The sequence below is a fragment of the Amphiprion ocellaris genome, chromosome 6 (genome assembly GCF_022539595.1).
Source record: "Amphiprion ocellaris isolate individual 3 ecotype Okinawa chromosome 6, ASM2253959v1, whole genome shotgun sequence".
Taxonomy (NCBI): domain Eukaryota; kingdom Metazoa; phylum Chordata; class Actinopteri; family Pomacentridae; genus Amphiprion; species Amphiprion ocellaris.
The window spans coordinates 13,342,494-13,354,546 of record NC_072771.1 but is presented as its reverse complement, the minus strand read 5'-3'; the positions used below and the strand labels follow the sequence as shown (position 1 = coordinate 13,354,546).

At 40.9% G+C, this 12,053-nt stretch overlaps 1 protein-coding gene and 1 long non-coding RNA gene across 2 annotated transcripts in view; both read right to left on the bottom strand.

Moving 5' to 3' along the window:
* Nucleotides 1-2,557: 2,557 nt before the first annotated feature.
* Nucleotides 2,558-4,521, bottom strand: LOC129349111 (uncharacterized). Its single transcript, XR_008601973.1, has 3 exons — nt 4,260-4,521; nt 2,813-2,881; nt 2,558-2,686 (listed from the first exon to the last, which is right to left on the bottom strand). It is a non-coding gene; the product is annotated as an uncharacterized LOC129349111 (long non-coding RNA).
* A 4,212-nt stretch (nt 4,522-8,733) lies between these two features.
* Nucleotides 8,734-12,053, bottom strand: part of hk2 (hexokinase 2) — a 41,254-nt gene continuing 37,934 nt past the window's right edge. Inside the window, exon 18 of the mRNA XM_023282887.3 lies at nt 8,734-11,617. Within this exon, the coding sequence (XP_023138655.2) occupies nt 11,473-11,617 (145 nt within the window). The 3' untranslated portion in view covers nt 8,734-11,472. The remainder of the gene's footprint in view (nt 11,618-12,053) is intronic.

The following is a 12,053-nucleotide window of genomic DNA, read 5'->3' as shown; positions in this document are numbered from 1 at the left end:
GGCAGGACACATGGCTTTTCAAAAAACCTTGTGTAGAATTTCCAGTCGTTTTGTGTGGCCTGGAATGTACAGTCAGATTTCCCAGTTCTGTAGTTCATGTGCAAAATGTCAACTTACTTCAAGTAGAAAGGTTGCACGAGCCCAGCTACAGCCTTTACCAATCATTGAGACACCTTTTGAAAGGATAGGCATGGATGTAGTGGGGCCCCTAGAGAAAAGTTCTGCAGGGAATAGATTCATTTTGGTAATATGTGATTATGCAACACGTTATCCAGAAGCTTTCCCACTGAGATCAGTAAAAGCCAGAAATGTGGCTAACTGCCTTGTTCAACTCTGCTCCAGAGTAGGGATACCTAAGGAAGTCCTGACTGATTGTGGCACAAACTTTATGTCCAAGTTGTTACAACAAGTCTATCAGTTGCTAGGAGTGAAGGGAATTAAGACCACCCCTTATCACCCCCAAACGGACGGGCTTGTAGAAAGATACAATCAGACACTTAAAAATATGCTGCGGAAGTTTGTTTCCCATACAGGGACGGATTGGGACCAGTGGCTGCCATATATGCTTTTTGCTTATCGAGAGGTGCCACAGGCTGCAACAGGCTTTTCTCCATTTGAACTGCTGTATGGACGTCAGGTCAGGGGGCCGCTGGACCTGCTGAAGGACTACTGGGAAAATCCGCCATCAAGTGGAGAAAACGCGGTGGCGTATGTGGTGAAAATGTGACAGAGGCTGGAGGAAATGACGACCCTGGCACAAGAGACCATGAGGTCTGCTCAACAGAATCAAAAGAAATGGTATGACCAGAAGGCCAGAGAAAGAGTCTTGGAACCAGGTCAGCAGGTGCTGTTACTGCTCCCAACTTCTGACAATAAGCTGCTGACGAAGTGGCATGGCCCATATGAAGTCACCAGACGAGTTGGTAAGGTCACCTATGAACTCTTTATGCCAGACAGACACAAGAAACATCAGACATTTCATGTAAACCTGTTAAAGGAGTTCCACATTCGCCAGGAGCCTGTCCACCACCAGCTGTTGGTGCATGCAGTGCATGATGAGGAGGTGGATGAACAGTTTTTTCCGGTTGGTAAAGGGAAGTCCACCCTAATTAACATGTCTCATCTATCCGACTCTCAGCAGGGAGATGTTTCATCTCTTTTAGATCCACAGCTTTTCAGAGAGACTCCAGGATTCACAGATCTGGTCCAGCATCACATACGTCTCAAGAAGGATGCTCCAGTGAGGCAGAAGAGCTACAGGATACCTGAGCGGTTGGTGCCGGTGTTGAGAAAAGAAATTAATCTAATGTTGGAACTGGGCATAATTGAAGTATCTTCAAGTGAATGGTGCAGTCCTGTTGTTTTGGTGCCCAAGAAAGATGGATCCCTTAGATTTTGTATAGACTTTCGATACTTGAATGCTATCTCTCAGTTTGATCCATACCCTATGCCCAGAGTTGATGACCTGCTGGAGAGAATTTGACGAGCAAAATACATCACCACCTTGGACCTGAGTAAAGGTTACTGGTAAGTGGCATTGGCACCAGAGGCCCGTGAGCTGACAGCCTTTAAGACACCATTCGGTATGTACCAGTTCAAGGTGATGCCATTTGGCCTGCATGGGGCCCCAGCCACATTTCAGAGACTGATGGATTGTGTGTTGCGAGATGTGTCAGAGTTTTCAGCTGCATATCTGGATGATGTGGTCATATTCAGCCAGTCCTGGAAAGAGCATGTGTCTCACTTACAACAGGTGTTACAGTGCATCAGAGCTGCAGGACTAACCATCAACCCCCAGAAATGTGCAGTGGCTCAGATGGAAGTGGAATATTTGGGCTATGTCATCGGACATGGCAAGATCAGGCCTCAGGTGGCAAAGGTGGAGGCCATTCATTCCTTCCCAGTTCCCACTACAAAAAGGAAAGTGAAGAGCTTCCTGGGTTTGGTAGGATGGTACAGGAAATTTATTCCCCACTTTGCAGAGCATTCTATAGTGCTAAACAACCTCACTCGAGGCTCAGCACCCAGCAAGGTGAAATGGACCGAGGAGTGTGAAAAAGCTTTTAGAGAGCTTAAAGATGCTATTTTTACCGAGTCAGTTCTGCACAGCCCTGATTTTGAAAAACCATTTACTCTGCAAACAGATGCATCAGGACTTGGTGGAGTATTGTTACAGGATGTGGAGGGAGAGATGAAACCGGTGGTGTTCCTGAGTCGTAAGCTTCTGGACAGAGAGACCAGATACTCTACTGTGGAGAAGGAGTGTCTGGCAATGAAGTGGGCTATTGACACACTCAGATACTACCTGCTGGGGCGACACTTCTTCCTGGAAATGGACCACAGAGCTCTCCAGTGGTTGCATCGGATGAAGGATGCAAACATGCGGATCGCTGGATGGTATCTGGCCTTACAGCCATACAACTTCACAGTTCGCTACAGGTCAGGGAAAATCAACACTGTAGCTGACTGTTTATCTAGAATGTTTGAAAACTGAAGTACTGGGCTCCTAAGGAGAGGAGGGAGGAAATGTAATGAAGGTCAACTTCATTACCAGTACGGAGTTCATACTCACAACATGAAACACAAGACAATGACTGTTTTATTGATTTATTGAGTGCGGTTTTGATGCTGGCATGTGCTGCCATGTGCTTCTCTCAGTAGCATTGGGTGAAAATCCTGGAGAGGCCTGCAGCAAAGCAAATAATAATTTAGTATAATGGTTAAGTGATTGACTTAAACTGGATGCCGGTTTGAAGTGGATCTGGAACATTGTTTTTAGAAGGTATCAAGTGAAAAGTGTGTTATCACTCACCTCTCTGTTGTCACCACAGGTGTTGCAGCCAAAAGAGTCCCCTTGGGCTGGAACATCTTTTTAAAGGTTCTGGGAGGAACCAAGCGTAGGTGAGGAGAGGGAGAGAATAAATCTCGTCGGTTGATGAAATAAATACATTGCTAGATGAGGATGTTAATAGTTACTTTTAGTAAATGGATATGTAGTTTTAATGTTCGTTGTTACAGTTAAAATTACATACATTATATTTTTTATGAAATTCCTGTGTTTGATTATTTTTGATTAACCCTTATGTTGGTAGGCCTGAGGGGGTGATTCGGGAGAGGCCTATAAAAGACTGGCAGTTGAGAGAGAGAGAGAGAGGAACACAACATGCCAGTTGCCACCTTCTGCTGTTTGTGTATTTTTACTGCTATACTGATGAATAAATGCCAGGTTGACCTGCATCTGATCTCGCCTCAAGCCTCCTCTCTTATCCAACCGCGAAACGGCCATCCTAACACTCCACCAAGGAACGCGGCGGAGTTATGTGACGATCGGCGTATGTTTGTCTGTGAATCTGTCTGTCCGTCTGCAACATTACTCAAAATCAGATTTGGATGAAATTTTCAAGGACGGTCAGAAATAGGGTTGCCACCTTTCAGAAATTAAAATAAAGGACGCCCACCACGGCTCCTCAGGGCCACAGTTCAGTAAAGTTGGAAAGATATTAACAGATTCGGACTTCTAGCATCAATAACTCTAGATATATGTTGTGAAAACAAACGATGCCTGTTTTCCATCATTATAAGGTACACAATGTGCTACTTGATAAAACTGGGCTTGTAGCACATTGTCTACCTTACAACGATGGGAAAGAGGCATCGTTTACGTTTTGACAACCTATATCTAATGAGTTATTGATGCCAGAAGTCTGAATCTGTGAATATCTTTCCAACTTTACTGAACTCAGGGCCACTACCACCCAAGGAGTGATATATTTAATTTTGAAAAAAGCATTTAGCCATACTTAAAGCTTTAAGTGCTTTATTAACATGAAACTAAGAATTTTGTATTGTTTTATGATCACAGGTTCTGCCTGTATAGAAGTGGCATCATTTTAAACAGTGAAACCATACTAATGAAATAAAGTGTAATGAGCAACCAGTGAGTAATACTGGATTCTGCAAAAACATAAACAACTGAATGCAGAATACTGGACAAAGAAATTCTCTACAGACCTTTTTTTCCCATCTAAACAAAGTTAATGTATTAGCTTATTTATGAGTGTATGCATATATTTATTGTTTTATTTAGTGCTGTTAGCATAGAGTTCTGAGTGAGTTTTTCTTTAGATAGTCAAAGGCCATTTATTGATTACATATTGGCTATTATATAAATGTTTATTAAAAACTAAAAGGCATTAAAAAAAAAATACTAAACAACTTAAGCATCTGTAAATTCACAACCAGATACTGATGTCTCTCACCATATGGACTTCAGGAGATGATTAGATGATGATAAACTGTGACCTGCTGGTTGGGTTCTCTCTGTTCTCATGTTTCTTACATGTTGGTCTCCTGATGCTGCCTTACTTCAGCCAGTCAATGACCAACACAGAACAGTTTGCCTTTTACCCACTGCCAGGGGTTCCACTCTTCCTACTCACGTCTGTACATTTGCAAACGTTTTTGCTTCTGTGGACGTAGTGGAGTTTCGGGTGTAAACATTTTTAAACACGCGGGTGCAGCGTGATCTGCTGGACCTCGCATCGTGTCCTCGCTACGTGGGTCCTACGAAGTTTAAATTGGCTGCCCTTAGTATTTCCTGTGTTTTATTTTGTTCCTTATGCAGTTTTGATGGCTGTGTGACGGACATGTACGGGGCGTTTATGAAAATACGGAACAATTTGCGTCCCGTATTGATTCAATAGGGGACGCAACAATTAATTGTCAAATAAAGGACGATTCCGTATTTTAAGGGACGGGTGGCAGCCCTAGTCAGAAATGGCACAAGGACCACCTCATTAAATTTTGGCAGTGATGCTGCTTATAGTGTGGATCCACGGATTTGTTCAGGATTTTACATTGCGAGATATAGCGGCAGGTGACGTGCCAAAGTAGTTACCCCCGATAGAAAGTGTCTCCCCTGCCGCGGGAGCGCGCATGCATTTGGAAGGGTGGAGCTATGATTCTGTGTTTAGATATCAGCGTAGTTTATGAATAAAACAAAATGTGGATTGTTACGATCATACTTTGACTGTCAAACATGTTTGGTAATTTAGCACATGACATTTCAACCTAAATAAATGCTTTTGCTATACATCGTGTGTTGCCTAATTAATAATATTGATAGCGCTGCCTAATAATGTCTTTTCCTTCTCCTTTTTGTAATGAAGTGTAAACGATCACCCTGCTGACTAAATGTAGGCTCAATACTCTTTGGGTGGATACTAGATTCAAACGTGCTGTAATTCAATCTTTAGATCAATCTGTCCAACCTCTGATACAGTAAAATCAACACCACTCCTCACTGGACCTGCCAGAAAATGTATCCCCCCGCTGTAATGAAAAGTCCAGGGAATGAGGCGGAAATAATTTGTACCCCTCTATAAGCTGTGATTAATGAACTTAGTCTTAATTCACAGGTGTTGCTAAGCATGATCACAAATGTCTGCAGAATAAACCACGTGATGTTAGTACATCACCTGAGGAATATAGAGGGGGGGTACATTTTCTGGCTGGCGCAGACAATCAGGCTGCAATTATGTGTCTCCCCCTCATAACATGTTCTCGTCGATCCTCCTGTATCGTCATTTGTCTGAGAATTTCAGAATAAATGCTATGAAGTTCTGATGATCAACAGAGGGGGAATTTTAAAAAAAATAAAATAAAACCCGCCAATATCTGAAGACAAGATACCCTGTGGAAAGTGAGTTACAGCAACAGCTATTGCTGGCAGTGCTGCAGCAAATGCAGTGTGTTAAAATGCTCACAGTGGTGTTGATTTTACTGTATCGGAGGTTGGACAGATTGATCTAAAGATTGAATTACAGCGCGTTTGAATCTAGTATCCACCCAAAGAGTATTGAGCCTACATTTAGTCAGCAGGGTGATCGTTTACACTTCATTACAAAAAGGAGAAGGAAAAGACATTATTAGGCAGCGCCATCAATATTATTAATTAGGCAACACACGATGTATAGCAAAAGCATTTATTTAGGTTGAAATGTCAGGTGCTAAATTACCAAACATGTTTGACAGTCAAAGCATGATCGTAACAATCCACATTTTGTTTTATTCATAAACTACGCTGATATCTAAACACAGAATCATAGCTCCACCCTTCCAAATGCATGCGCGCTCCCGCGGCAGGGGAGTAACTACTTTAGCATGACACCGGCACAGCGTAACCATGACAACAAGTGAACACTGTTTCAGTTACCTGCATCAATCCACTCCACCTGTTACATATTTTGGTCACCCAATTCGGTATCTGTCCTACATAACGCATGTAAAACACGTCTGTGCTCGCGCAAGGCAATTTGGTAGTTATTCAGTAAGTCTGTGGGTCGATCTGTTAAATGGTCAGATTCTATGTTGCCGTGATTTCTGAATACACAAATTGAGGAATGAACAGTCTTGGCGGAGCACTGCCCTCTCTCTGAGTGCCTTTCTTGTTTATCTTTCTGTCCATCCTCCTCTCGTCTGTCCCTCACTTGTTTTCTGAACCCAACTTTGATGTTTAGCGGCTGGACTCTGCAGAGACCAATTCATTGGCTGAGTAGCGTCACGTGGGATGGCTGAACTCGTACCTAATTGGTCTGTGTGTTTCCTGAGCTGATGAACTAATGCCGCAAACACTGGAAAAGCTGCTCCTGTAAAATAGAAGCAGCCCATCAAATTTCAGCCATCTTTTATGGAGTGGTCTGCTGGAGCAGCAGCATCACAGCTGCTGACAAAAGGAAACTTGATCGGCTGATCAAGACGGCCAGCTCTGTCCTGGGGAGCCCCCTGGACACAATGCAGATGGTGGGAGAAAGGAGGATGTTAGCTTGGCTAACATGCTGGACAACCTCTCCCACCCCATGTATGACACTCTGAGGGCACTGAACAGCTCCTTTAGTAACACACTGATCACCCCAGTTGTGTGAAGGAGCGTTACCGCAAGTCCTTCCTTCCTGCTGGTATCAGACTCTATAATCAGCACAGCTCCCAACAGACCACACACACCCACTTAATGACAGTTAGCAAACTGTGATGTGCAATAAACCCAAGTGCAATTCATTTGTGTATATTCTTAAATGTTGTGTTTTTAGTATCCTGGTGTTTTTTTTTCTTATTTATATAGTGTATATATCTTATGTCTTTAATTTATAGATGCGTTCTCTTGATTTTTCTTACTCTCACTTTGCTGGCGTGACGTTGCAAATTTCCCCTTGTGGGACTAATAAAGGATATTCTATTCTATTTTATTGGTCCGGCCCATTTGAGATCAAATTGGGCTATATGTGGCCTTTGAACTAAGATGAGTTTGACACCTCTGATATAAATCATAAAAAACAGATTCAAAAACAAAAGTTGAATCAACATGTGCAACATTTCTCCAAGAGCCCACAGGTGTTAGCAGCACTGAGAAAATGATGGTTCTACGTACTATAGATATATATATTATATATATTTACATTTCCACAACCTCTATAAACTGCTTTTCACATCAGCTCTAGAAAGATGTTTCACCATGCTGAATTTATCTTTCACCATCTTGCTTCTCTGTACACTGCTTTTGAGCCATGCTGTATTTTTTTTTTAATTAAGTATCTTATTTTTCCCTCACTGTCTAATTTATTTCTGTTTCTCACAGGCTGCAGTTCACCTGAAAAAATGGATATTTTTGTTTTCCAATCCCGTGGGGGACTCTTAAGGTTCAGCAGTTTTGTTAGATTATATAGATGCAAATGTGATTCCACACCATATTTACAGACTTGGATTAAAGGTCCATAACTGTTCTCTTAGTATAAATTACAGTTCATGCAAACAGGTAAAACAAACAAGGCAGGAACCAATCCCCCCTTTTAATCCACTTGATTCCTTTAATCGCTCTACCCTCCTTGGACTGTCACAAACCATTGCTCTTCCCATTGCTGCCAAGGACGTTTGATCATTTCCCCCTTCCTATGCTCCCTCAGACTCTTTAAATCTACATCTAGGAAGTGTACGTCTTTAGACAAACATGGGCTTCAACAACATCGCTTGAGATTAGACTTTGGTTGCTCTTTAAGATTTATTTTTCGCCCAAGACACCTTTGTTTGATATGAGCTTGCTGAGCTGTCATAGAATTTGAAGGTGGTGTGACAAGAAATATTACTGGAACAACCACAACAATACAATATAAATGTGCAAATACTGATTCAGCTCAGCCCCTATACACTGGATTTGCATAAATGTCAATACATTATGTAAAGCCCTTCATATACTGCAGGAGTTTAGCCTTGATTTCCTTGTTCCACACTTGTAGACTATTTATTCGGTTGAAAGCATTTCCCTGATGAATACTCTTTTGGCACTTGTCTGAATACAAAACTAGAATGACTTCTGCTGAATAGAAAACAATAGCAACTGAAGGCTAATTTCACTGTGACAATGTTTGTTTGATGTCTGGGACACTGTAGCGGAAAAAATCATCAGATGTGGACAGAGTGAGCAACTAGTATTAGCTCTAATCGAAGTTAAAAAGAAGACAAACTGCATTTGGCTGAAGACCTCAAAGAGCAAACAGCAAAGCTTTGTTTTGGTTTCAGAGCACAGCTAATTAAACATCACGGTGTAATTAGGAGTGACATGTTTTGTTAGTATACTAATGAGATATCTATGGTATTCACGTCCAACTCCAGAAATATTGTTTTTGTAATTAAAAAAAAAAAAAAGAGTCCCTGTAATGATAACACAGTTGAACACTGGTGTTTATGGTTTCACAAACAGTACTTTATTGACAATTAATTTTAATGAGTAAACTGCTACCAGATGACATATTGTATTTTTTGGTGCACAAATCAGCATGTTAATGTGCAAATATATTCAAAACAGAAAAAAATACAATAAAACAAGTCCAACAACGGTAGATCCAGTTCCGCTATCACTGTCTTTCTTCCTTCAACCTCTGAGCCCTCTAATCCCTGCCCTTTACTACCCAGCCATCAAGCTTAAATAAACTACCAGTCCCCAGGTGGGCAATTAAGGATTCATGGGTTTTCTCAGTCTCTTTAAATCAACGAGGTTTTAATATTTAATCTTACTTTTCCGTAGCATTAGGGTAAGCCTGTGGATAAGTCATTAGACCATTCAGAATGGTACAGTAGAAAATGATGATGGTAGAGCTACATGCATACCTAGCCACGTCTAGTCAGGATACCTCAACCTCTCTTACAGCAAAGAGACAGAATCATTTTGAGTGCCTTTTTAAATATTTTATACCAACTATACTATTAAAAGTAGCGATGAACCCAACCATCAAGGCTTTGAAGCATAAATGGAATATCCCTGCTTCTATGTAGATTGTTCAATTGAACATTTGCTTATCCATGTGACAACATGCACTGCACCCATGCTTAACTGATAAGAGAAGCTGAAACATGAAATGGACTGATACTCTTATTACTCCACCAAGGAACGCCACAAAGTTATGTGACAATCGGCGTACGTTTGTCTGTCTGTCTGTTAGCAACATTACTCAAAAATGGACTAACGGATTTGGATGAAATTTTCAGGGAAGGTCAGAAATGACACAGGGACCAAAGTGATTAGACTTTGGGATTGATGCAGCTTATAGTCTTGATCCACGGATTTGCTAAAGATTTCTGTATTGTGAGATAAAGGTACAGCGTCACTGTAACTATGAGAAGTGAACACTGCGGCTGCTGCCTGCTGAAATTCACATGATGATGATGATGATCCTACTACAAATCGACAACTGCGGACTTATCCGTTGGAAATCATATAAGGAACAATTGATTAAATTGAGGGGGTGTTTCCGAGTCACACCAATTCCTGCTGCCTGCTACATATTTCGGTCACATGATTCGGTATCCGTACATAACGTACACATGCATAACACATGACTGTGCTCAGCGTAAGGTCATTTTTTTTTAATTAAAGATTTCATCCGTCAGAGATGATGCAATGACTGAGCAGCCTTGCCAGAGTACTGCACTCTCTGAGTGCTTTTCTTGTTACATAGACTACATCTACATAATGGACATAGGGGGTGTGATTTCACCCGTTGCTATGTGAACCATTGTTCTAAAACATCAAGTTTACAATTTGGCCATTGCCATCTTTTGAAACTGGACATGACAACTCACAGACACTGTGTATGTGGTACCTGTCAATCCGAAGTATAGCCTCTCTATACCATACTCTGCTTTATTGTTCATTTTATTCTGAATGGGATTCATTTTTACAAAGTGAACACTATGTTGTATTCAAAAAGTTGTAAAACTAGAGACTGAGAGTATAAACCCGCTAAGAAAATGATTGCTGAGGCAATAATTAATAGAAGTAGTATCATTTTTGAAAGATACAATCAGCCTTGATTTTGCAACTGCAGGAGTCGCCCCCTGAAGGCCATTAGAAATAATGTAGGTTTCACTTCTGGGTCGGCTTCGCTTTTCTAGATGGACCAAAGTTTAATGCAACAGCTATCCATATGTTATGTATCATGTCCACTGCCTTAAATGAAAAGAAATAAAGGCCTTATTTATGCAATATTATGACAGAATTTCTATCTCCCCCACATCACTGCCCAGAACTGGCCCAGATAGTTCACTAGTCAACTACACAAGAGTAAAGACACAGTCTAAAAGCAAGGGCCTTCCTTCTTCAGGTGATACTATACAGAAGAACCATGAATAAGTTAAATGCAAACTCTGTGAGCAAGATTTAGTGTATCATTCAACAACAATTACAATGGTTGCACATTCAGTGTCAGTCAGTTCACAGGACATTGCTGAGAATTCATTTTTAAGGTTTGACTGTTTTATTCATTCGTACATTTAAAGCACAATCTGACATTTTATTCAGGTTTAAATAGAGATGGGGCTTAAATATGTATTCTAAATACAAAAATTATGCAAACAGATTATTTTTTCTCAGATAATTTCCAATTTAAACTGTAATTTATTGTAAGCATAAGACCTCTTGTTTTGTTGTAACCCAAATCCTGTCAAGTCCTTGTCCACTGTGTTTTGCTTTTTGACATTTGACATTAAATGTTCAGTTTTTCAAAACTTGACCTTAATTGTGTAGAAATGTGTAAATGTGTAGAAACTTGATACAAATTGCAAACTTCATTCAAACTTCAAAACAGTAACCTGGGAGGAAACATGGGGGAACGGCAAACAATAAAAAGGGAGTGTTAAGAACAAGAAAAAGAAGAACCCTACAGTTTGTAACAGTCACATTTCATGAAGGTGCATTTTGAAGGTCCAACATTTCTGAACCTAATTCATCAATCAATGTCAACATGAGATAAAAATAAACAGAGGCTGGTAACACACTGTCACATACATGGGAACACACACACAAAAGAAGTCATACTAACCATTTGAAGTACAAAATGAAGCTCATGTCAGTGTGTACGTAACTAGTCATTGAGACCCATTACAGAAAATCAGTTGTCGCAGCTCCGGTTGTACAAGCCCACCTTAGTGCTGTCCTTCGCACTTGATCCTCCAGGCCACAGCTGTGATCAGCGCTGCTCCTTTCCCACTTCCATCCTCTGACTTGTGGAAAGTCACTTGACACTGTGGTGCTAAATCCTGCAGTGTTTCTTGCATGATGCTGGAGAAACTTCAAGGGAAGCAAGGAAGAAAAGCAAATGAATAAAGTTCAGTGTTGTACAAAAGGTGAGTGACAATTTCCATTTCTATTCTTTGATGCTCCTGTTTAGTTGATGTGTAGCGATGTAAAGAGTGAAGAAGGTCAGCCATAGTACACTGTACCTACAAATCGACAGCAAGTAAATATGACAACTTTGGTATAAAAGCCTACACTGCTGCTTTGTACCCTGACAATCCAAGTCTTGGTTTAACTAAAGGTGGCTCTTCTGATAGACTAGGGCTGAAACGATTCGAGTTATTTGAGTAATTCGATTACTAAAACTCTTCGAGACAATATTCTCTGAATCGAGGCTTCTTTTAATCCTCTATATACCAGATCAGAGGTCACTAATTGGAGGATCGCGGTTCGAGTCCATACCCAGATTTCATCCTATACGGCCTGGACC